The 26,457-nt window shown below is 45.8% G+C and overlaps 1 protein-coding gene across 1 annotated transcript; it reads right to left on the reverse strand.

The window, feature by feature from the left end:
• Positions 1–8: 8 nt before the first annotated feature.
• On the reverse strand, positions 9–21,410 carry BEST4 (bestrophin 4). The gene is made up of 10 exons (XM_084851649.1): positions 21,259–21,410; positions 20,227–20,436; positions 18,282–18,376; positions 11,936–12,169; positions 10,407–10,561; positions 9,588–9,665; positions 6,539–6,691; positions 5,869–5,949; positions 5,156–5,310; positions 9–1,218 (listed from the first exon to the last, which is right to left on the reverse strand). The coding sequence occupies exons 1-10, from the start codon at positions 21,408–21,410 to the stop codon at positions 792–794; spliced, it is 1,740 nt and encodes a 579-aa protein (XP_084707775.1). The 3' UTR covers positions 9–791.
• Positions 21,411–26,457: the final 5,047 nt, after the last annotated feature.

A 26,457-nucleotide genomic window follows, 5' to 3' on the forward strand; every position in this document is an offset into this window, starting at 1 on the left:
TGCAGAAGATGTTCTGGTTTTAGAAATTCATTGTTCATTATGTTCCCAGATTCATAAAACAATACAAGTTAAACCAATCAACTGGAATGAATTCAATACTAGTTCAATCTAAAACCCAAGTTGTATTTAGCTTTTATGCAGGCTATTATCTAGCACTTGCTGGGAGTTGTAGTCAAACACATATATACACAGAGGAAGTGCATATATTCAAGGTTTAGGCATGCTCAAATCAGTATGCTTTTCAGTTCCTTCATTTTTTTCTCCCTTAAGTAACAATCCTAAATACTGAGGAGTAAGCCCCATTGAACTCAATGGGACTTACTGCTGAGCAAACATGCATAGGATTATGCTGTTAAAATATAACTAAGTGAATTACAAATTTTAAAAAATCTCCATTGACAACGCAGCAGAAAACATTCCAGTTCAAATATTTTCCCCCAAATCCTGTATCACTGCAAGTACCTCACGTTCAAGTTTTTTATTTGTGCCCTATGGAGGATGCTAGGTCAAACTAGGGTGAGAAGGTGTGTAAATGACGCTGGCAGTACTCATCTTCCCAATTTAGGGCTTACAAAGTAATTGTGTAGAGTTTAGGAACACATTTCTCAGCCATATCTTGTGTACGGGGGGTGGGATATGTGCAGTGTCCATGTACTGATGCGTATGAGGCTGTCATCACTCCCTGTATATGTAGTGGAATTGAGCATGTAGTATCTTCATAGGTCCCTATTGAATGCTCAGTACAGAATGTATGAAGGGCAGCTACCCAGAAGGCTCTGCTATTGCTGAACTTAGGTAGAGGTCTGGTCAGTGATGCTGATGTTGTCATCTTGGGATTCCATTACAGTAATATGGGGCACTTCCTTTCTCAGCATATCTGTATTTTCAGACTTGTGGGGAAGTCGGAGTTGGGAGTCAGGGGTATGGGCTTCGCTAAGCCTGCTGTCATCGTCATCCTCCATCTCTTCCTCATCAATACGGCTGACTGCCTCTGGATCTTCCCTGCGGTAGAAGCTGGGGCTGACAGAGGAGAAGGTGCCCTCAGTCCTCAAGCGCAGTAGTTGAGGGTGTTGAATGCGGCTGCCCTTGCCAAAATTTTTGAGGCTGATGGCAGGGGAGGCAGCTGCAGTGAGGAACCGGGTGAGCAGGGGTGTCTGAATGCGGCTCATGCTGGGTGATGCTTCCACCTGCTGGCTCTGCTCTGGGTCATCATTCATCCTGCACAGAAAGAGGAAGGGACTGGGTGAAGCAAATTTAGGATGCAGGATTGTAGCCCTGCATTGTACCATGCTATAAAAATAAGTGCTCCCACCGCAAAATACAAATTTAGTTTAAAATGTCATGGTGCTAATGGGACAGGCAAGATGCATTTGCACCATATGGGCAGATGCAGTGATAAGTCTTTCAGTGCAGCCCTGCTGGTGCTTGAGATGGCCCTCTAAAACCTAGCCAGGATTTGGGTGGGTCACTTTTAGGCACAGCACTCTTGCTCACACCCAAAAATATACTTCCTATGCTCAGAAGTTATTTTTTTTCCTAACTGCATTACTCTGATTCTAATGCCGGCAGACATTTGGTTTGTGCAATGTGTCTGCAAAATACATTTGAGTTCTAGCTGTAGGTGTAGGGCGCAATCAGTAAATTGGGATGTAAGCATTTTAAATTTTTTGGAAGTGAATTGTACAGTGCACACTGAAACAGGTGCTTGTGGGTGGTCTCAGCAAAGCAACATGGTAGTCTCTAAAGTTTTGCTCACTGCTAAAGGAGAATTCTGAGCTGGCTGGTGGGAGGAACATTGAGCTGCTCATAGTAGTGGGGGTCCCTGTTTATTCAGCTTGCAGATTTATGTTTTTTTTTACCCTATAATGGTTTAACAAGTGAGTTTTTATCAAGGGGCTCTGTAGCTAGCTATTTCTCATGGAAAGAGTTATGGCCTGAACTAGGCACAGTCAACATGTGGCCCTTCAGATGTTGGACAGCAACTGCTGCCCCTCACCATTGGCTATGTTGGCTAGGGCTGATGGGAGTTGCAGCCCTACAGCTGCTTTGAGTGCAACTTGAGAAGGGGAGGGGTCTTCCCCAAATAGATGGCTGCTTACAACTGACTCTTTGGAATTTGTTTTGTTTTTTGCAAAAATGCCTGGCTAGCTCAGATGCCTAGTCCTGCTTGCATCCCTTCTTTGTGAAAGGTGCCCCTTTCACCTTCTGCTTTCTGTCTTTAAACCAGTTACTGATCCATAAGAGAACCCATTCTTTTCCAAGGTGGGGAATTTGTGGCCCTCTAGCTGTTGGACTATAGCTCCCATTATCCAGGCTGGCTGGGGCTGATGGAAGTTGATGTCCAGCAATAGCTGGAGGGCCACAGGTTCCCCACTCCTGTCTTAAAACATGAGAAAGTTTGATGAACTAACATCTCCAGTATAATAGCTGATGATTGGCCCCTATCTATATGCTGCTTGGTGCTTCCATAGAACTAAAAATGAAGCTGGTTATTCTCGCGTTTTCTAGCAGCCCAGGCAAAGAGAAAGCTAACCTTGACCCTGAAATGTCACGTGTGGGTTCTTGGGTTGAAGTTCCTTCAGAAAATGGCTTAAACTGAAGTGGCAACAATATAGTTTGTCTGGCTCAAGGTCATGTTCCAGGCTCTGGATAGGAGGACAGAAATATTCCCCTATATATTTTAACAATTGGATTAGGAGGCTTGTGGAAGAGAATTTCCATCTGAAGTCACACAACAGGCCTTCTACTCACTTAGTGGGACTTCCCCTTCGGCTCTTCCCCCATGTGCTCCCCCCAGTCTGCCTCCCAGCTGTCTGGGGCAGATTTGGGGGGCTGCAGCAGCAATCCATTCTGCCAACAGTTTTCTGCTGGTGGATGAGCAGGATTGGACACAACCCAGTCATCAGAATGCTACTGGGTGTTCAACTTATCCAAGCTTGGGTCATTGGCCTTTGCCGAGTCAGCATAACTGCATTTAACTTGCCAGTGGAACTTTGTTGTTCAGTCGTTCAGTCGTGTCCGACTCTTCATGACCCCATGGACCATAGCACGCCAGGCCTTCCTGTCCTGCGCACTCTCCTGGAGCGTGCTCAGGTTCATATTCATTGCATCGGTGATGCTATCTAGCCATCTCATCCTCTGCCGTCCCCTTCTTTTGCCTTCAGTCTTTCCCAGCATCAGGGTCTTTTCCAGAGAGTTTTCTCTTCGCATTAGGTGGCCAAAATATTTGAGCTTCAGTATCTGTCCTTCCAATGAGCACTCGGGGTTGATTTCCTTTAGGATGGACTGATTTGACCTCCTTGCAGTCCAGAGGACTCGTAAGAGTCTTCTCCAGCACCACAGTTCGAAAGCATCGATTCTTCAGCGCTCAGCCTTCCTTATAGTCCAGCTCTCACAGCCATACGTTACTACTGGGAAAACCATAGCTTTGATTAGACGGACCTTTGTCGGCAAGGTGATGTCTCTGCTTCTTACTATGCTGTCTAGGTTTGCCATAGCTTTCCTCCCAAGGAGCAAGCGTCTTTTAATTTCATGGCTACAGTCACCATCTGCAGTGATCTTGGAGCCCAAGAAAGTAAAATCTGTCACTGCTTCCATTTCTTCCCCTTCTATATGCCAGGAAGTGATAGGGCCAGATGCCATGATCTTAGTTTTTTTAATGTTGAGTTTCAAACCAGCTTTTGCACTCTCCTCTTTCACCCTCAACAAGAGGCTCTTGAGATCCTCTTCACTTTCTGCCATTAGGGTGGTATCGTCTGCATATCGGAGGTTGTTGATAATTCTCCCAGCAATCTTAATTCCGACCTCTGATTCATCCAACCCGGCATTTCTCATGATGTACTCTGCATATAAGTTAAATAAGCAGGGTGACAATATGCAGCCTTGTCATACTCCTTTCCCAATTTTGAACCAATCGGTTGTTACGTGTCTGGTTCTTACTGTTGCTTCTTGACCCTCGTACAGGTTTCTCAGGAGACAGGTAAGGTGGTCTGGTACTCCCATCCCTTTAAGAATTTGCCAGTTTGTTGTGATCCACACAATCAAAGGCTTTAGCGTAGTCAATGAAGCAGAAATAGACGTTTTTCTGGAATTCTCTTGCTTTCTCCATGATGCAGCGAATGTTGGCGATTTGATCTCTAGTTCCTCTGCCTCTTCGAAACCCAGCTTGTACTTCCGGTAGTTCTCGGTTCGCATACTCCTGAAGCCTAGCTTGTAGGATTTTGAGCATCACCTTGCTGGCATGTGAAATGAGCGCAATTGTGCGGCAGTTTGAACACTCTTTGGCGTTGCCCTTCTTTGGAATTGGAATGTAAACTGACCTTTTCCAGTCTTGCGGCCATTGCTGAGTGTTCCAAATTTGTTGGCATATTGAATGCAGCACTTTAACAGCATTATCTTTTAGGATTTTAAATAGCTCAGCTGGAATACTGTCATCTCCGCTAGCTTTGTTGTTACTAATGCTTCCTAAGGCCCACTTGACTTCACTCTCGAGGATGTCCGGCTCAAGTTCAGTGACCGCACTATCATGGCTATCAAGGACATTACTATCATGGCTATCAAGGACATTAAGATCTTTCCTGTATAGTTCTTCTGTGTATTCTTTCCACCTTTTCTTAATCTCATCTGCTTCTGTGAGGTCCCTGCCTTCTTTGTCCTTTATCATGCCCGTCTTTGCACAAAACGTTCCCTTGAGATCTCCAATTTTCTTGAAGAGATCTCTAGTCTTTCCCATTCTGTTGTTTTCCTCGATTTCTTTGCATTGTTTATTTAAGAAGGCCTTCTTGTCTCTCCTTGCTATTCTCTGGAACTCTGCATTCAGTTGGATATATCTTCCCCTTTCTCCCTTGCTTTTTGCTTCCCTTCTTTCCTCAGCTACTTGTAAAGCCTCATCAGACAGCCACTTGGCTTTCTTGCATTTCTTTTTCTTTGGGATGGATTTCGTTGCTGCCTCCTGAACGATGTTACGGACCTCCGTCCATAGTTCCTCAGGCACTCTGTCTATCAGGTCTAATCCCTGAAATCTATTCCTCACCTCCACTGTATATTCATCAGGGATATGATTGAGGTCATACCTGAATGGTTTAGTGGTTTTCCCTACGTTCTTCAATTTCAGCCGAAATTTTGCAAGAAGCAGCTCATGATCTGTGGAACTTACCGCATGTCAAAGGTGGATCCCATGAAGGAAGGCTTCAAGGTTTCTGCTACTGTTGCCATTGTGTATGGGGGCAGAGCTGTAGATTCATTCCAGTATTTGTCCTTTCCAGTTGGAGGCAAGTTCTGGTACATGTCATCCACCGAAAGCAGAGACACCTAATCAGACCAAAGGGAATGTTTCTTGCATCAAAGGAGACTGGATAAAACACCTAATTGCTTTAATTATGATCAGGCTTTAATGCAAGATTCTCAGGATAAAAGCGGAATCGGAAAAATGGCTGGAGGAGGACTACAGCAATATAAGGGGCAGATAAATAAAAATTGATACTTCTGTTATGTAAGAATATGAGGCTTTGAAGAGGGAAATTATGGGCTTTATGTCTTGCTGAAAGTTTTGAATGATATCAAGATGCAAACAGACTGCACAATTCATTCTGGGTTTATGTGAGTTTTCATAGAACAATTTGGGAGGACGTAAAAGCCAGAGCTAAGAAAATGGTAGAAGGTATGCAGAAAGGAAACACTGGATCAGAAGAACTGTATCCAAATTTCTCACACCAACCACTGCTTGCATATTTGCGGACTAATGTGGCAGCCATGAGGACATGACACTTGGTTTATTTATTTTAAAGTTCTAGCCTAAATCTATGCTAGATATAACTTGTGACAGGTGTAACTGACATTACCTTTAATAGGTCTTTGTAGAAGTCTTACCTGGAGGTTCCTATCTATCAGTTTGTTAGTTTCAAAATCATCATCATCCTCTCCAAAGGGATTAATTATCTGTTCTGCCACCTATATGAACAAGAGGGTATAGCATCTTAGTATTCAATATTTGAAGGAATGATGGCTCTGCATAGAATATGAGCTGCCTTTTTGTAAAGCTTAACTAGTTGGGGAACTCTTACTAGCAGCCCATTTTATGTAGCTCCTTTAATAACTGCTTCCTCTTGCTTGTCTTAATTGCCAATGGCGTTCTGCTTAGAAGTCCTTCAAAAAGAAAGAAAAAACATCGCATTGTATTTTGATGTGAATAAACAACATTAGAAGTGGCTGAGCTTCAGTATCCAATGCCTGATGCCCAAAGAGGAACAGATGGTTGACCGGCATGGCAAATTTTCAGTGAGTAACAGAAACTTCAGAGCGCAACAGCTTTTTCAGTCCCTGAATCGTCCCACTGCGGTGGGAGTCTCCAGTAGGACGGCTAAAATATTCCACCCGATAGAATGTGGGACTTGGGTTAGGAAGACCAGGCCTCGAATTCCTGTTCAGCTGATAGGCCTACGGGATGGCCATGGCCAAGTCACTCTGTCTCTCATAAATTAAGGATATGAAGGGCAAGCCATGTGCCATCTGCCTAGACAACAGGGGCAAAAATTCTCACCTTCAGCCAGCCGGCGTAGAAGAAGAACTGTAGGAGTGTGGGCAGGGGCACATACATATCTAGATCGTCTCCTTCTTTGGGGTCCAGGGGCTGTAGGAACTGACGCCCAACTACACAGAAGGCAAAGAAGGAGTAGACAGCTATGGTGACCACCTGTGGAGAAGATGCTATTAATGTCTGCTACTACAATGTCTCGGGACTCTGCACTTTTTTTTTTGCAGTAACATTCTGCAGTACATGAGGTTTGCACATATGCACTAGCAATGCCCTATGCACTAAACTAATTTAAAGGCAATGGCTTATTTGTCAGCTCTTTTTTTAGCAGTTGCGTGTATGAGCGCATGCCTCTTTAACTTCCTGCAGGAGAGGACTAGATGGACAAGAATTCAGTGTCATATGCTGATGATGCTTTCAGCTCTCTTATTGGACGCTACAGAGATAAGTGTTGAAGCATCCTCAACAGTAGAACTGAGCAAGTGCAAGAAGTACCGTGGCTGCTTAAGAAAGCTTGTTTCCTGTGTGAATATAATGGCAGCAACAATTACAAGGAGAGAGCATGCATGTGGAGGTATTTAGGTTGCACATTCAAGACAAGAAAGCAGGGGTGGGCCACTTGTGTTTGCAGAAAGACAACGTGTCTTTCCGAAACGATGTTTTGGCCTACAAGTTGCTCATCCCTGCAATAAACAGACCTATGTAGTTCGTACAAATAGTTTTGTGACACTACAAAGAGCAGATTTATTGTGGCATAAACTGTTGTGGACTTGTGCCATAATTGGTCTCTTAGTCTTTAAGGTGCCATGAGTCTTTTGGGCGGGGGGTGTTGCAACAGACTAATATGGCTCCTTCTCTGGGTAGTTCTTTTCTATGTAGTATTATGGACGGAGGTGATTTAAGTAAGGAGCCTTTTTATATGTCATTGGATGTTTGTTTATTTAACATGTCATTTATTTGAAAGAACTCAAATCCATTTGGGATATAGGGCAACAAAGAGAGTACTTGCTCCTTGGCCTATGAGGTGTGTGACACCTTTTACTGTGGCCCAGGCTTCCCTTAGATTTCCCTGTCTACCAAAAACATTAAACTGGAAAACAGGTTTCTTAACATGAACAACAGGAGATGGATTATCAGCCTTCCTCATATCTGACCCATTCCCCTGCCAGCTGGTAACACTCAACATAATAAAAGGAAGGCAACAATGTCAAGTTTCCCCTTGCCTTTGTATTTAGCCTGGCAGGAGAACAGTCATGAACTGGTGTGGTGAGGAGTCGAGAGTGGATTTATTCAAGAAAAAGGCAAAGGGTACATTTTTCCATCTAGCTTTTATTCCCAGGATGTGGTGCCAGAAATGGATGGCACTATTCACACCACATGCCATGTAGCTTAACTAGGTTTTGTCTCGGGAAAGGCCTCCACCATTTTCAGGGTCAACTGGATGTGCTCCCAATGAAAGACACTGATCTGCTGGCTGGGAAGGATCCCTCTACCAGGAAGTGTCCCAGGCTTGCAGCAGACTCTTACTCCATGAGGAGGAGGGGCAAGGAAAACACGTGAGGTGCTTTAGAGTCGGGGAAGGTACTGCTGGCATTCCCGAGGATCAGTGTCAGATTTAGGGGCAAGCAACCCAGGGTGCTGGGCTCAGGGTGCACCAGGTGTGGGCGTGCCTGTTGGAGGCTGTCAACCTAACAGTTGAAACAAATAGTACAAATAAGTGGGACTAAATTGTTGCTGTGAGAAGGCTCCTGTTGAGGACCACTGCCACTCCACTCCTTTGCATCCTCCCAGCCCTGATCCTCCCCCCACCCCCACATTTACCACCCCTCAACACTCAGCTAACATTGCATGGCCACAGAGCAAGTTCACTCCTCATTAGACTGGGTTTTTTTAGGTTGTACTTGCAAGCTTGGTGTTCCCCTGAGCCTGCTGCCGCCTCCCTCTTGTGCATGGATAGTGTCATTTTGGCTACAGAAGGATCCACCACTTGAAGAACTCGGGTTGCTATTACGATATGATTATGATTATAGTTGACAATAGTGACCTGCATGGCTAGCATCATATTAACGTGTGTGTGTGTGTTTTAATTTGTGAGAAATCTTACAACATCAGTGCCATGCAATCAGATCAGATCCATACTTGTAAATTTATTGTCTTATAATGACAGGGCTAAATATGCATGCAAATTGTGCAATTAAAATTGTGAAATGGGCTACAACTGTAGTTTTAAAAACCACGTATTCAAAAGTGGAATGAATGGAAGGGGCATCAAAAACCATCCTTGCCTTGGGTGGGCTTCATTTAGTCTATAGCCAGCCCTGTTTAACATCAAGTAAAAGCCTGGCTGGTAAGGAATGGAAAAGAACTTGATTTCATCTTGGAGCTGCTGGGATCAGAGTCTTGGTGTCCAGGAGAGAGCTGGTGGAGACTTTGACTTGTTCTTACAGAGGAGGTAGCAAACCTGGGTCTCAACAGCACCACTTGAGGCTGCAAGTGGGGGATAATTTGATGGTATGTTCCCACACAATAGGATTCCTATACATAGAAAACTGTATAAAACCCTTCTCCCTGGCACGCTTCATTTTTTATGTGCAGGGCATTTTTTTTTTTTTTTGGTAAGGAGGAGCATTCAGTCATGTCAACTCCTAGTCTGCAATCTGAACTGAAAGTATGATTGCGAGTATGAAATATTCATAACGAAAGGCAAGGAATCTATTGATTAACCCTGGGTTTTAAAAAAATAACTGGAAGGAGTGATGGTAGGTTTGGCAGATGAAATAAGGGATTTGGGGCTTGGTGTAGCCTGCATATTTTTATTCTTTTCACCAGTCATGAGGGGTAGAAACTTGCTCTTTTTTCTGCAGAAAAACAAGATGATCCATAAAGCTCAATCTTGCAGTAGGGTTGTGCTGTGCAGATGCAGACACATTTAGAATGTGAGTCAACTAGTGGTTTTACATATCAGGAAAGTATCCTAGTCTACTCCTGTTGACACATTTGCTACTGAGAGATGAGCATTACAATATCCATAAGATGTGGGATACGCTTTACTCACCTGTGTGTACACCAGGGGGATGCTGATCCAATCATAGTGAAAAAGCATGCTGCATTTGGAGCGGTACAGGTTCAGCTCCTGAACAGAGAGAGGCAGATTCTTTCAGAGTTTGCATAGCTGGTAAAATAGATTCCTCTTGCTAGATGCTGCAATATCTGCTACTTGATGAAATTTCAAGGCTTCTGGCCCATCTTTCTTCTTCCACCTGTCAACAGGTTGGATCCAGATTTATTCTTAATTGGAGTAGACCCATTGAAAACAATGGGGATTAAGTTACTTATTACTCAAATCCAATTCATTTTAATGGGTCTGTCTAGTTCTGATCAAATCTGAATCCAACTCAATATTGTTAAACTGAGAAGACTGATATTTTTATAAGATATTGGATGAGTTGGTGCTGCCAGCAGTTCATGTAGACCGTTTTGCAGCACAGATGTGATGCCTTTCAGCAGCCTTCCCCAACCTCTTGTCCTCCAGATATTTTGGTCTTCAACTTTCATCAAACCCAGTCAGCATGCCCAGCAGTTAGGAATGCTGGGAGTTACAGTCCAAAACTCCTGGAGGGCACCAGGTCAAGGAAGGCTACCTTAGTAAAAGTCACAGTGCTAGAGGCACCAAGCAGAAGTCCCCCTTATATGCATATGACAGAAAATCCTTTAAGTGTATTCAGATTTAAGACATCCATTGCCAAACAGCAAGGATAAGCTAGGAAGAAATAAATAAAACCATGCCCCTGCTTGATGGTGCAAAACATGGAGCAGGTTGGTTCAAACTTGCGAGCAAGCAAGCCCCTCCACCATTCTCATCACTGTTGCTTACGTCCATGAGCAATCGGAGTGCCACATCATCCCGGATCCTCCCATCCCGCCGGGCCTGGGCAGCTAAGTTGGTGAACCACACACAGGGGATCCAGTATTTGTTGAAATCTGAATGGAGACTCTCATACTTCTTGCGCTCATCTTGCGTCATGAACCCTGCAAGAGGGGGAGGGAAAGGTGGAGATATGCCACTCTCCCTCCTGCTCCTTGATACTGGGAAGGTACCACCAGGCACCTGACTGGGTCTTAATAAGGCCTTCTCATAGTAAAATCAGAGTATGCTTCACTGCCACTCTGCCCCAGCAGCCCTGAGGGGCAAGTTACAGATGACACCTGGATGTAAGAATGCCTGAGCATCCTTGTTTCAAAAAGCAAAGCTACTTTGGGACATGGGAAGTTAAACTGGAGAAGTGTCAGGGGAGGAAGAGCTTCGCCCTCTCCCTGCCCCTTGTTTCCTCTTAGCCACTTTCCCTTACAAGGCTTACTTATTTATTATTAACATTTATATACCACCTTATCTGCTAAAAAGCCATCGAGGCAGTGTACATATTTGAAATATTTTATTTCAAAGGAGGCCCTCCCCTAGAAGCTTTGGAACATGGTATATTGAAAGGAGTTTGACCTCTGTCTGCACAGATCCCTGTGTTGGGATCCCTGTTCTCAGGGATTAACAACTGTCTCTGGCAGTGTCCCCTGAGACCACTCTTGGGGTTCAGGTTCTTTGGGGACAGTAACATTTATGGAGTTGCAGGTAAAAAAGAAAAAACAAAGTATCAACAGGCCAGAAAGCAAAAGGAGCAAAGTCTAGCATTATGACAGCATTATGAGCATTCATGCAACAGGGGGAGAGCAATCCTATGGCCACTAGACAGTGTCTACACGGCCATAGGATTTTTCAGTTCCTGGGAACCATGCTCCCTGGTGCCTCGTAGGTGGCACAGTTCTTCCCCATCTCTGCACTCATAACTACAGTGTGCAGCAGGTGAAAAGGGGGTGTTCCCAGGGGTGGGGCGGGGAAGAGATCATGGAAGCGTCATTACACGTGTCTTCCAGTCTCCCCACAAAGCCCCCAGCTAGACAGCCAAACTTGGCTGTCTAGCCACAAATGCAGGGTGCCTGGAGCACAGAGGAGAACATCCCCTCTGTGCTCTGCCCTCCCTGCATTGGATAGTAGGCTGCCTCCAAGTTCAGAGCCAGCCAACTATCCTGATAGGATTGCACCCTAAGCCTTAAGATAGATTTGTCCCAGATGGCTGCTTTTAATTGGCAAGTGAGCCAATGGTTAGAGTAGTGGACTGGGACTCGAGAGGTCCAGGTTCTAGTCTCCACTTGGCCATGAAGTTAACTGGAGGACTTTGGACCAATCACTGACTCTCAGCCTAACGTACCTCACGGGGTTGCTGTGAAGATAAAATGAAGAGGAGGATCATGTATGCTATCTGAGTTCAGAGGCTTCACAACAACCACTCTCACATTGGGGCATCCTCCCCACACACCCAGCTTCCTTTCCATCCCCAGAGTCAAGCTCACCAGCTTCCACCAAATGGTCCATAGAGGGGAATCTCTTAAGCACCCTGGTGCTGACTGAGCGCAGAATGAGCACAGACGACAGGTTGGCATAACGGATGAGAGCGCGCCGCAAGATGCGTCCTTTCTCATCCCTTCCATGCACGTTGCTGGAAATGACGCACATCAGCTGGTCTGGCAGTGGGATGCTGGTATATTGGGCCCACCAACGGTTCACAATCAGTGTGACATAGAAACCTGCCCAGTGAGAAGAAGGGGCGTTAACCGTGTTGTGGCCAGCGTGAGCAGGGCTTGAGGTAATCAGTCTTAAGAGTTGCTACCATCTGAGCAAATCAACACTAGGAACTGAGAGGTTCTACACATTTTAACTCTAGAACCTAGTTTAAATTTGTAAATCAGGAACATCAGAAGCTGCCTTACGCTGAGGCAGACCCTTGGTCCATCTAGCCCAGCACTGGCTGTAGCTCTCCAGGGTTTCAGGCTGGAGATTTTTCCTAGCCCTGCCTAAAGATGCTGTGGATTGAACCTGGGGCCTTCTGTGTGCAAAGCAGGTGCTCTGCCAGTGAGCCACAGCCCCTCCTTTATTATTGGTCCCTGTATAATAAGGGTGGGCAGCTTTGGGAGGTCTGGTGGCCATTTTAATCGCTCAGACCCCGCTCCCCGTGGGCTGTGATCCACAGACACCCCCCTGAGAAGGAAATAAAGCAAAAGTGCCAATTTCAAACCACTCTGTAGCATTACAGAGCACTACTATGGTTATATTTACCTCGTTTGCAAGCTGAATTTGTCTTGTTTGGTGCTCCGTAGCTGCTATGGAAGCCATTTTTTTATTTTGGGGACAGCAAGGGCTGGAAGGGGCCTGTAGGCCACACATTGCCCACCCCTGCTGTATGACGTGAGAGCCAAACCACATTTTTATTAAAAAAAACATTTTGTTGTTTTTTGGTTTTATAATACATTCACAAAACAAAAAATGTCATTAACAAAACAGTTACAAAGTTAAAAATGGAGATTTACAAAGTAGTTAGATTCTCATTTATATTCAACATTTGGCAGCGGAAATATCAAATATATTGTGTACCATATAGCTATCAAATTTTTAATTCAGTAAATAGTTTTTATTACAGAATACAAAAGTATGCAATTAGATGTTAGAGACAATTTACAAAAGTTCTTCAAAGAGTTAATGTAGATTAAGAATGGCTACTATTTCTCTATGAAATTGTCAGGATGCTTAGGGTTTCAGGACATATTTTTCAACTGAGTGTAAATCTTATCCATTGAAATCTCACTTTCCTAACGAGTTAACACTCTCCTGTTTCAATTAAAAAAAACAGCACTTTTTAGACTGTGGGAGAGCCAAAAAGTAAAAACAAAAATATCCCATGGTAGTGCACATTTATTTTTAAAAAATTAAAGTCAGATTTTGGCAGGAAAGGATGGGGAAAACCCAACACTTGTTCTTATATATATTTTCACAGCTTAAGAAAAAAAAAAAAGACCCATAAACATAAAGACATTGGAGTTTTCCCCTCATTTGCTGGTTTCCTAGGAAAACGAAGTCTGCTTCCTGCTTTCTATGACATGATGCGGGCTCCTTCAAGGAACAAGTAACGTGCGTGGGGAGTCATTGTTCACATCTTCTGATTCAGTCATTCTAGGAAAAGCAAACTAAGCAAATCGGATAACTCAGGACTGCTCAGATGGGAGAACCAGAGGACCTTTTTAGAGCAAATGTTACGAAGGAGTTGCAAAAAAAGAATAAGAAAAAGATTCATTTTTAAGCCCATCAACCTGGATGTATGTTGCTGATATAAGCTCTTCTACTGGTGAAAAACTTGCAGTCTGCTCGCCATAAGCTTTAGACATGTTCATTTTGAATTTTTGCTATAGGAGCTGTACATCATTTAGGCATACATTATCTTACCTGCCAAATGCTCACTTCCCTTTTCGTTTTAATTATCCATTTCCTCCTCCTTCACTTCCCTTTTTTCATTCTGTGGCCCCGTGCACAATTTATCTATGATGTGGGGCTGTACTGTAGCAAACCTCACCTCTCCCTCTTTAATCATCCCTTCCCTGAGTATGCAGAACTTCCCCATTATATGAACAGAGGGCACCCAATACTAGAGGGCTTCTGCCAAAGAGTAACAATGAAAGCATGGACCAAGAGATTAAAGGAGAGAGGCAGGCGATGGCATGCAGAGTCCTATACAACAGGGTGGAATATGGTGGGGATTTGCAATCTCAGACTATTCAGTAGGCTTCACTCCGAGCTTCAGAGAAAGCTGGGGGCTCATGTATTTGAGTTAGAGCAGCTGCACCGGGTACCCAGCAGCTGCACCGGGTGATCCTGAGCCTGAGCCTGCCCCTGCCCCCGCCCACAGGTACTTAAGGCGGGGCTGCCAGAGGTACTTAGCGTCGCACTTGGAGTCGCAAGATCTACCCACCTGCCTCTCCAGAGACACCAGCAGCCACAACACCAGCAGCAAATAGCAGCAGCAGCAGAGGGCAGCAGCTTTAAAGACCAGGGGAAGGGGCAAACGTGGACTATCTGCTCCTTCTTTGCTGCTGTTCTCTTTTATCTCTTTTATATTCTTTTAAACTGTTGTGTATTTTATATCTTAATATTTTAATATGTGCCTGGGAGGACTATTGGGCAACTCAGGGGGTGGGGGAGGTGCCACCATAACTGTGGTCACGGGCAGGGGGAGGTATGGCGTTGGGGGATTAACAGGCCAGCTGAGGAGAAGAGGGGCTAGACACCTTACAGCTGTCCCCTCTTCTGGTTCTTCCCCCAACCTGATGGTTCCTGGCAGCCTTACCAGTGTGCCCTCGGGTCTGGTGGTGCTGCTGCTGAATGCCAGGTCGGCCCAAAATAAGACCTCCCTCATCCATGATTTGATTGTGGATGAGGGGGCTGACCTGGCATGTATTACTGAGACCTGGGTGGGGGAACTGGGAGGGGTCACTCTCTCCCAGCTGTGCCCTCCTGGGTACTCGGTGCAGCACCAACACCGACTTGAGGGTCGGGGAGGGGGGGTTGCCGTGGTCTATAGGAATTCAATCTCCCTCTCCAGGCTTCCTGCTCATTCGAGTGCAGATCTTGAGTGTTTGTACCTTGTGTTGGGTACCCGGGACAGATTAGGGATTCTGTTGGTGTACCGCCCACCCCGCTGCCCATCAGACTCCCTGCCTGAGCTGACGGAGGTGGTCTCGGACTTGGTGTTGAGGACCCCCAGGATGATGGTCCTGGGGGATCTCAACTTCCATGCCGAGGCCGCTGTATCCGGGGCGGCTCAGGACTTCATGGCCGCCATGACAACCATGGGGCTGTCCCAACATGTCATCGGCCCAACGCATACAAAAGGACACACGCTTGATCTGGTTTTCTTGACTGGGAAGGAGGATGGTGATCTGAAAGTAGAGGAATTAACATCTATCCCTTTGTCATGGTCAGATCACTTCCTGCTGAGGTTTAGACTTCTGGCGGCCTTTCCCCTCTGCAAGGGTGGGGGACCTATTAAAATGGTCCGCCCCCGGAGATTGATGGATTCCGATGGATTCCAGAGGGCTCTGGGGGATTTTCCTGCTGGTATGGCTGGTGCTCCTGTCGAAGCCCAGGTCGCTCTGTGGAATGCAGAGATGACTCGGGCGGTTGACACGATCACACCCAAGCGCCCTCTCCCTCTGAGCAGAGCCCGGCCAGCTCCTTGGTATACACCTGAGCTGAGGGCAATGAAGCAAGAGGGGAGATGGCTAGAACGGAGGAAAACTTGTGCTGAGTCTGACCGAACACAGGTAAGAGCCCACTATCGAGCCTACTCTGTGGCGGTGAGTGTGGCAAAGAGGCAGTTCTTTTCCACCAGCATTGCATCTTCTCAGTGTCGTCTGGCGGAGCTTTTCCGAGTGGTTCGCGGCCTGTTACATTCTGGGCCAGGGAGAGAGACGGTGGAACCCTCGGTAGCACGCTGTGACGAGTTTGCGCAGCACTTTGAGGATAAAGTCGCTCAGATTCGTCATGAATTGGACACCACCATTAATGCAGTTCCATTGGTGGAGGCGTTCAGAGCACCGTCTGGTCCAGTTTTATTGGATGAGTTTCAGTTACTGAGGCCTGAGGATGCGGACAAGGTGCTTGGCCAAGTCCGATCGACCACTTGTGTGCTTGACCCTTGCCCTTCATGGCTTATTAAATCAAACAAGGAGGGGTTGTCCGGCTGGGCCCAGGAGGTTGTAAATTCCTCCTTGAGAGAGGGAGTGGTGCCTGCTGCTTTAAAAGAGGCAGTAATTAGACCACTCCTGAAAAAGCCTAACCTGGACCCAGAGGATGTTAACAATTATAGGCCAGTGGCCAACATCCCCTTCCTGGGCAAGGTGCTTGAGCGGGTGGTTGTAGGACAGCTCCAGGCACTCTTGAATGAAACGGATTATCTAGATCCATTTCAATCGGGCTTCAGGCCTGGTTTTGGAACGGAAACTGCCTTGGTCGCCCTGTGGGATGACCTCTGCCGGGAGAGGGACAGGGGGAGTGCGACCCTGTTGATTCTCCTGGACCTCTCAGCGGCTTTCGATACCATCAACCATGGTATCCTTCTGGATAGGTTGTCTGGGTTGGGAGTTGGAGGCACTGCACTACAGTGGTTCCGCTCCTACTTGGATGGCCGATTCCAGAAGGTGGTGCTGGGGGATTATTGCTGTGTGCCATGGCAATTGTGCCATGGGGTTCCACAGGGCTCTATTCTATCCCCCATGCTGTTTAACGTCTACATGAAACCGCTGGGGGAGGTTATCCGGAGGTGTGGGCTGAGGTGCCATCAATATGCGGATGACACCCAGCTCTACCTCTCTTTCTCATCAAAACCAGGTGAGGCAGTGGCTGTTCTGAACCAGTGCCTGGGCACGGTAATGGACTGGATGAGTGCTAATAAACTGAAACTCAATCCAGACAAGACGGAGGTACTGTTAGTGGGTGGTTCGTCTGCCCGGCTAGGTGATATTCAACCTGTTCTGGAGGGGGTTGCACTCCCCCTAAAGGATCAGGTTCGTAGTTTGTGGGTGCTCTTGGATCCAGAACTGTCACTTGAGGCACAGGTGAACTCAGTGGCACGGAGCACTTTTTATCAGCTTAGGCTGGTATACCAACTACGCCCTTATCTGGACAGAGATAGCCTTGCTACAGTTATCCATGCTCTGATAACTTCTCGTCTGGATTACTGCAATGCGTTATACGTGGGGCTGCCTTTGAAAACGGTCCGGAAACTTCACCTGGTCCAAAATAGGGCAGCAAGATTGTTAACAGGGACTGGCCTGCGAGCTCATATTACGCCAGTACTTTTCCAGCTGCACTGGCTGCCAGTCCATTTCCGGGCCTGATTCAAAGTGCTGGTGTTAACATTCAAAGCCCTTAACAGCTTGGGGCCAGGTTACCTGAAGGATCGCCTCCTCCCATATGTGCCTGCCCGGACCTTAAGATCATCATCAGCGGCCCTTCTCCGTGAGCCCCTGCCAAAGGAAGTGAGGCGGGTGGCTACTAGGAGGAGGGCTTTTTCTGTTGTGGCACCCCGGCTCTGGAATGAGCTCCCTAGTGAGGTTCGCCTGGCGCCTACATTGTACTCCTTTCGGCGCCAGGTGAAGACCTTTTTATTTTCCCAGGCATTTTAGCTTTCTAAATTTTTATCTTTGCTGTTTTAAATCTGTATTTTAAACTCCTGTACTGCTGCTAGGTTTTATTGTGGTTGTATTGTTATATTGTGGTTTTAATGTATATTTAAAATATATTTTAAATTGTTTTATTGTGTGTTGTTTGGTTTTAGTTTTTGTGAACCGCCCAGAGAGCTTCGGCTATTGGGCGGTATAGAAATGAAATAAATAAATAAATAAAATAAATAAATAAATTAGAGGAGAAGGTGGGCTAGGAGCCAAAATGCCTGGGTTTCCCTTCCATCTATAGAAGAGGAATGGCATTTAGAGGGATGGAGAGAGGAACAGTAATCTGAAAACAAGGACTCCAGGATTCTACTACCAGCTTTTGGAGGGAACTGTGAGAATAGAGTGTTTAATGTACTTAAGAGTTGGGGATGTTGGGAACTACCACTCCTGGGTTCTATTTTAGGGAGCTTGGAATTGTAGGGATGGGATCTACAGCCCTATCCAATATTTATCTCAGTTATGGGGAGAAAGCTGAGTTACAAGTCCTCCCTAGAAGACCTAAGGTTGGGGTTCTGAGCAATCAAAGGTTTAAAGGGGCTTTCATCAAATGCAGCCCATTTACTCTGACCCAAAAAACATCAAGCAAACAAGAAACTATGGCAAGGCATACGATCAAGAACACGTACATAAACCCTACCTAGGACGAAAGACAAAGGGATGAGGTCAGTGGAGCGGTTGCAGTACCGAGCCACCTTTTCAAAAAGATGTTTTTGTTCCTTATTTAGAAGGTACCTGGGGGGAAAAGGGATAAAAGAATATCAGGCTTTGACTTCAGCATGGTACGTATACATTATTCTTTAACTGAACAAGAGCTGAGGCTGTTCTTTAATCTGTCCCTGCCAAGGAATCCCTCTCTCATTCTGCTTGGTTGGCGATCTTACCATGCTAACCATCAAGGCCCCAAACAAGATGATTCTTACTTGTGAGACAGGACACGTCTCCCCCTTGACCAAAATACAGGACATGTTACGGGTGACGGTAGCAGCTGATGACCTCAAAGTAAAAACGCATCCGCCTCTTGGGCTCCAAGATCACCACAGATGTTGACTGTAGCCATGAAATTAAAAGACACTTGCTCTTTGGTAGGAAAGCTATGGCAAACCTAGACAGCATAGTAAGAAGCAGAGACATCACCTTGCCGACAAAGGTCCGCATAATCAAAGCTATGGTTTTCCCAGTAGTAATGTATGGCTGTGAGAGCTGGACTATATGGAAGGCTGAGTGCCATAGAATCGATGCTTTCGAACGGTGGTGCTGGAGAAGACTCTTACGAGTCCCCTGGACTGCAAGGAGGTCAAATCAGTCAATCCTAAAGGAAATCAACCCTGAGTGCTCATTGGAAGGACAGATACTGAAGCTGAAGCTCAAATATTTTGGCCACCTAACGCGGAGAGAAAACTCACTGGAAAAGACCCTGATGCTGGGAAAGATTGAAGGCAAAAGGAGAAGGGGACGGCAGAGGATGAGATGGCTAGATAGCATCACCGATGCAATGAATATGAACTTGAGCACACTCCAGGAGAGAGCGCAGGACAGGAAGGCCTGGCGTGCTATGGTCCATGGGGTCACAAAGAGTCGGACACGACTGAACAACAACAACAACACAAGGAAGGCAAACAGGTTCTCAGGATGCAAAAATAAATTTATTGTAGGAAGCCCAATGCATTTTGGCCTTTTTTCTTATTTTTAGGCCTTCTTCAGGGGGTAAAGAAAAAAGCCTGCAGAATTTTTTGAGCAAAGGATTATCTCCTTCAGTTGCCAGTAGACTGACATAGGAGACTGTTTTTTGCTGAACAAATTCTGGAGACTTTTTTCTTTACCCCCTAAGAAGGCCTAAAAATAAGAGAAAAGGCCAAAACGCCTTGGGCTTCCTACAATAAGGGTGCAATCCTATGCATGTTTAGACAGAAAATAGTCCTACAACTCCTAGCATTCCCCAACTAGCATGGCTGGCTGGGGAATGCTGGGAGTTGTAGGACTTTTTTTTTCTGTCTAACATGCATAGGATTGCGCCCTAAATTTATGTTTACATCCTGATAACCCATTTCTCTTATTTGTGATCTACGTTGGATGCTCACCTCCTTCTGTTTTCTTCATTTTGAATATACCCCACCACTTGACAGGCTCCAAAACCACAAGAAACATAGCCACTTACAGATATTTTTTAAATAGAGATTTAAAACATATTTTTAAGTATGGTAAGCAGTATATAAATCTATTAAATAAATAAAATAAATAGTGGCGGGGGGATACAAGGGAGAATCAGCAGATGACAGAAGAATTAAAACCCCTCCCTCCCGGCTATGGATTCTGCAGGTGCCCTCACACCCACATTCCCGTTATCTCAGTAAACATGGGAACATGCATTTGCTAAGGCAAGGATGCAGAACCTCAGGCCGGGGGGCCAAATCCAGCCCTCTGGGGCTTCCCAGAGAACCCCCCTTTTCCCCAGCCCCCCTCCCCCAACTACTGACTGGTGGTTTCCCAGCTTTTGCTCTGGTTTCCCCATTCTAAAAGGTTGAAAGGCATCTCCCAAGGCCTAGTTATTGGCAGGGAGAGCTTTAAGCTGAAATATGCAGTACCTTGGGGCTTCAAGCCACACTCCTTTTGCCTTTGGCCCTGCCCACCACTGGAATGCTGCCCTCGAAACCTTGTCCGAAATGGAATTCAGCCCTGGGGCTAAAAGAGGTTCTGTGCTCTGTCTGCCAAGGCAATCTATAGTTCTACCCCTAGGAACCACAGGGCGCACAAGAGGAAGATCAGTTGCTGCATGACTGGCAGCCTCCAAATGCCTGTATAGAAAGACTGGAACCATGTCCATCATTCAGGGGTGAATACGACAGCTTGGAGGAAAGGCAAGAATGGGCCAGTAACTGACTCTCAGCCTAACTGACTTCACAGTGTTGTTGTGAGGATAAAAATGGAGAGGAGGAGGATCATGTAAGCCACCTTGGGTGCCTTGCAAGAGGAAACGATGGTGGGATAGAAATATAATAAACAGGGTGGGGAGAATGCCTGTATGCTGCAAGAAGCAAAGCAATGCACACCCGAAAAGACCCATCCGCAGGTCCCTGGAAACTGGACCGAGCTCCCCCACCGCCTTCAGAAAACTCACGAACATTGCCCACAAGTTTTCAGACTTGTCTTCATGGCCTTCAGGAGGGGTGCTCCTCCAGCTGCCTGCTCAGTCCCGGGGGGAAGGCGCCTCGCGGGCAAGTCGCCTTCCAGCACCCCCTCTGCTTTCTCCCATCTATGAGATACAATAGCGGGGATTCTCCAAGGGGCAGGATTGGCCTCCAAGCCCCGCCCAGGTGGGCAACCTCCACGGGCTGGATTAAGCCCATGGGCTGGAGGCTGACTTTCCCTGCCGGAAGGGTTAGAAATGTGGTGTGTCTGTTTTTTATAAAGATAAACTGAAAATCTCAGGAAGATGCCAACTTCTGCACTTTTCTTAAATTTAGGCAGAATTGCAGATTACACACAGTTCTGCTTACAATGCAGCCCACTGGTAGAGGGATGCATACAGAGTTCAGGGGTACAGTCTTGGGCTGTTGGCTCCTGCATTTCAACACTGAGCTAGTTGTTTTAATTTATGGACCATGTAGCCAACTCACCGGTAGATGGCACTGAGTGCTGCATACAGCAAGATGAAGACAAGGAACTCCTTGTAGAGCAGCTTGTAGATGCTCCCTTTCCAGCGGAAGAGCAGCTTGGAGAAGCCCCCAAAGCGAGCGTTGGCCACTTTCAAGGTATACGAGACAGTCATGGCTGCCTTGTCTGCACCCCATGCAGGCACACGCTGAGACAGAAAGAGAGATCATGTTCAGGGTGGGAAATATCACACCCCTTTCTCTCCTGCCAGTTCGATTGGGCTATGCTGAATCCAGAGGAAGCTGTTCTCGAAGGGTTGCTGAATGTTATTTTTACATCATATAGCATGCGAAACATCATTTTTGCTAAAGACTTTAGCATTTTTGCTAATGGAATGCTACAAGGGTGTGGGAAGCTGTCTGTCCAGTGGCGCAAGGCCCCACAACAATGGGAACTTTGGGGGCATTTAGGTATTGGTACTTCCTTTTTGCCACATTGCTAGTCCACAAAAACAGTTGCGATGCAACTACTTGCTGCAGAGCAAGTTTGGCCAGCTTAAAAGTAGGTAGTCAATGCAAACAAACATGTCAGAAAGGACATAGGATTCACCATGTGATCTTCTGCAGCAACATTTGATGCAGATCATTCTGATGCTGAATTCTGGAAAAGGTCCCTTGTCTTGCTCAAGTGGAAATCACAGGACTCAAGAAGCCACCACTAACAGCAGCCATCAGTTGCTTCTAGATCAGCCTTCCCCAACCTGGTGCCCTTCAGATGCTTTGGACTACAACTCCCTGCATTCCTATTGGCAATGCTGGCTGGGGCTGATAGATGCTGTAGTCCAAAACATCTGGAGGGTATCACTGTCAGGAGCGCCCTAGCGGCCTCTTTCAGTAGACTCCAATAGCCAACTCAAGACACAGACAAAAGGATTGTTTTCAAGGCTTTAACCCTTTTACAACTTAGTGACTCTTTCAGATGCTAATCACCAGCGACTAAGCAAGGAATAGCAGAGTAGCCTATGCATCAAGTAGGCAGTTGATCCCCATTTGAAGGAGAGTCACTTGAAGACCCTGAACTTATGGGCTAGGGAGAGATCCTCCCTCTTTCCCTTGGGTCCATGGGAGGTGGCCATTGCTTGCGCGCCAAACGGGCACTACACCTCCTTTCTGCGCTCTCCATCGCTCTTTGCTCCCTGCGTCTAGCATCTAGCAAGCCCCTCTCCCACACTTTCTCACTGCCAGAATCACTATCTATCCCAGGAATGCTGGCAGGAGGAATCTCTGCCAGGAGCTGTGCCTGTGAGGGATGAGCTGGCTCCTCTCCCACAGATTGCTGCTCCTCCTCAGAATCAGAACTGCTCTGGGGTTCTATCGGCTCAGTTTCCACCCTGACAATCTCATTAAGGAATGTTGTTCTAGATCAGGAGTATGCAATCCAGTGCCCTGCAGATGTTTTGAACCTCAATTCCCACAATTTCCAGCCATTCATCATATTGGTTGGGTCTTATAGGAGATGTAGTCCAAAACATCTGGAGAGTACCAGGTTACCTATCTCTTGTTTTAGATAGTCTACCACTGCCTTACTGATAATCTGTAGATACACATTTTCCATTTGCACAATCATCAGTCAGCTACAGGATCTACAGAGCTCTTCTCTGGAGATCTAGATGGATAGTTTCTCTCTGAGGCTTAACAACAGAGTTGGATGCTATTGCATTATTCAAGAAAACAGAGCCCACCACAAAGCATAGTGCTTTGTAACTTCTCCAGAGAGCTTGGTCCCTGTATAGAGGAAATTTCATGTGACACAACAATTCTGGTTTTTGTGGCATAACAGAGCTACTCTTAAACTAAACTGAAGGCTAACATTGGTGCTGTCAAGATACTACTACTTGTCTCCCTGTATGGGGCTGGATGAGTTATTTCACTAAAAAAATAGGGAAAATAATGATGAGAGAAAACTCGACTTTAGAACTTACCATTATAAAAACCAAGGCTGATATTAGGGCAATTATTTAAAAGAAGCTATTCAAGGTGCAATTTATGGGCTCTTGGTCACTAATCCCCCACCTGTGCTAATTGGGAAGCAATAAAACAGGCTGGACCTGCTGACAGGAAGTGTTCAGTTAAAGGCATAGGAACCCCTTATAGCTTCAGTGATGCTTTGCCTGTCTGCGCAAGATGGTCTAGTTCTGCAATTGTGTTTTATTACAATCCCCCCCCCCAGAAGAGGCTGGGAAATTGGGTCTGAAAAAAGCAACAGCCATAAAATACTGGAATGCAGTGAGCAGACCACAACATCCTATGGATGCTCCACAAAACATGAGTGAAGAAAGGATAGCCATTTCAGAGAAAAGGGCTATAATGTGGAAGCAATTGACATTCTTGCTTTAAGAGCAGTAGCTGAGGTTATCCACCTAACTGAAATAGAACTACTCTGTCTCATGTCTGGAAGTCGAAGGATAGTGGGCTCTTGAGAGATAATAAAGTTTACCTGCCCTCCTACATCTGTAACCAGAAATTACTGCTGAATAAGTATGGTCCCCCAAGAAAGCAAATAAGAGGTAGACATCAGGTGGCCTGCAAAACTGTGGTTGGCAGCATGAGATAGCCTCCGCTAGGCTGCAGTCCTATGCACACTTACATGGATGGGAGCAAGCCCCACTGAAGTCAAAGGGCTTCCCTTTTGAGTAAACCTGCTTAGGAATGTAGTTGAAATGTGAGTCTCAGAGAACTGAAGGAGCACCAAATTGAAGGCAAGTAATAGTAATAGATCTCCAAGAAAGCTGCTGGGTTAAATGGAGGACTGAAAGCTGACATATGTGGCCCTATGCTAGGGCCACATTCTTTTTTCTAGCAGGGCTCCTGTACCTTCAATTTATTAGACAGATATTATTCAGCAGGTGAAGGCAGTTCTAGATACAAGTACTGTAGCTATTAAATTTCTGCCTGCCATGCAACTGATAAAGACACAGGAGCCCTGGCAGGAAAAGAGTGGCAACTGTGCTTAATGCTGCCCTGATGAAGTGAAGTTAACACAAGTTCTTACCTGTCCCAGGAGCTGGACTGTAGCTTGCTGTAATTGTCCCACTGATAAGGCAGAGAGAGCAGAAAAGCAGTTACCCGCTGCCTTTAAATATCTTGCTCATGGTCAATAAATTAAAGTGCCTAGAGTGATAGATTGGAGACTGTTAGTAGGAACTAAGAACAGGGAACTGTGTAACTGCACATGTGATATGCAGGGTTATAATTTACTTTGTAAAGCTTCCATGAAAACTTTTTTTACACCACTCGTCCCTAAAAAGAAGGGGAGGGACCAGGATCAGGATCTAGGGCTGAGTTTTGGCTCAAATTAAGCCTTGAACAGATGTATTTTATTTATATCCCACTTTTCCTTGAAGGAGCTCAAGGGGGTGCACATAGTTCTTTTCCCCCATTCCCATTTTATATTAGTAGAGATTCAAAGGAAACTTGTGATGTTTCAGAGCGTCTGGCACAACTGCTGTACATCACACCAGTTTCCCCAAGCCACATGTGGTGATGGTGATCTTTCCTGGCCTGATTCCTAGCCCAAATGACCGCTCAAGGGATTACTGGCACAACCCCAAAGGGAGGAGATTTGCCAGGGATCACTCTGTAAAATCCCATATAATTTTGCACTTCCTTTTTCCCCCTGCTACACTTTCCCACAATTCTGGATTAGCCCAGCTGCTCTCTGGATGCAGCCTTAGGGACACATCATGCTTTACGAGATGCTTTACGAGAATTGCCACTCCCATCATGCCTCACCATTGGCAATGCTGGCTGATGGGGATTGCAGTCTGTCAACATATGGAGGGCCACACATTGTCCGTGCCTGAGCTATAAATATGTATATAAGGTACATAGCCACATCAGTATATGTATATAGCCAATGCATTGTTGTGAGTTTGGTTTTCTTGACTGCTGCTCAGGAGCGGCCAGGGATTCTCTGGAATCTCTTTCCAGCTTCTGTGCTATTGGACTGCAAAGTTTCTGTTTGAGGCTGGCTGGAGCCCTAAATAGGAGAATTCCTCTAACAGGGAGAGGACACACTACAGCATTTTGGTGCAGCAGGCCCCACTTATTATAATTCTAAATTCATTCAAGCTTGTAGGTGCTCCTGATGTGCACCTTGTTTACTCCTTTCTGCCCTCTGATTTCAGCTTCATGTTATCAGATATGGCTGGAGGCAGGGGTGTTGTTAGGAAAGGGGCCCACCTGGGCATGGGTCCCATATCTTTTGAGCTGTGCCTCATATCTTTTGAGCTGTTCTAATTGCCTTTTTTTTTTACATTTTCCCATTGACTTGCATTGGAAAACAGAAACGGCCATACCTTTTTTTTTTGGTATGATAAATACATGAAATTTGGAGACCTGGTAGACCCCATGGAGCTGATTGAACCTGCCCAATCTCAGGCAGTTAGGTCCAGTGGCTTTTGTGCTAGTCACAGGTACAATTTGCTATTTTCAAGAACAGCTGTCAAAGCAAAGAGCTATATTTTTTTGTGTGCTTCCACATAAGTGCATAGAGTTTGGGGACCTGGCAGCCCCTATATAGATGCTGAATCTGCCAAATTTCAGGCAGTTAGGTCCAGTGGCTTTTATGCTAGTCACAGGTACAATTTGCTATTTTCAAGAAAATCTGTCAAAGAGCTATATATTTTTTTTGTGCTTACATATACATGCATGGAATTTGGTAACCTGGCAGCCCCTATGGAGCTGACTGAACCTGCCAAATTTCAGACAGTTAGGTCCAGTGGCTTTTGTGCTAGCTATGCGTAAATTTTCCTTTTCTCAAAGTCTAAATCAAGAAGTAAAAACTGTCAAGCCACACAGGGGATTAGAGATCCTAATCAGAAGGTGTTTAAGGTGACCATTAGGAGGTCACTATCCCTAATCTCTGGTGCAGGGTTTTTTGTTTTGTTTTTGAGGTGCAAAAAAACCCTCTCCCCCTGCTCTTACATGCCAACTGTTGGGAGCTAGCTTGCAATGAAATTTTGAAGAGGGAGAAGGAAGGGAAAAAAGAGATTCATGTGAAATACTGGTATTTCACACAGCACCTGATTTTACTGCCCCAAAGTGGAACCTTTGGCTTCTGCAGAAGTTTAGTAGCTTCAGTACAGCAAAGGATCCAATCAGCCTCCACAAACTTCTTTCTCCCATTCCACTTTAATTTCTCCGAAATAGCTGTAGGACTCA

The sequence above is a fragment of the Heloderma suspectum genome, chromosome 4 (genome assembly GCF_057233095.1).
Source record: "Heloderma suspectum isolate Gila_16-S chromosome 4, 16-S_ref, whole genome shotgun sequence".
Taxonomy (NCBI): domain Eukaryota; kingdom Metazoa; phylum Chordata; class Lepidosauria; order Squamata; family Helodermatidae; genus Heloderma; species Heloderma suspectum.

What these genes read in the sequence shown, in the direction of transcription:
- BEST4 (XM_084851649.1), bottom strand. Translation starts at nt 21,410, where the DNA reads ATGACTGTCTCGTATACCTTGAAAGTGGCCAACGCTCGCTTTGGGGGC. An exon ending in CACTCCGATTGCTCATGGAC is followed by an intron (nt 9,666 to 10,406) that starts GTAAGCAACAGT and finishes CTCTCTGTTCAG; the next exon opens with GAGCTGAACCTGTACCGCTC. An exon ending in TCCCCCTGGTGTACACACAG is followed by an intron (nt 6,692 to 9,587) that starts GTGAGTAAAGCG and finishes TCTTCTCCACAG; the next exon opens with GTGGTCACCATAGCTGTCTA.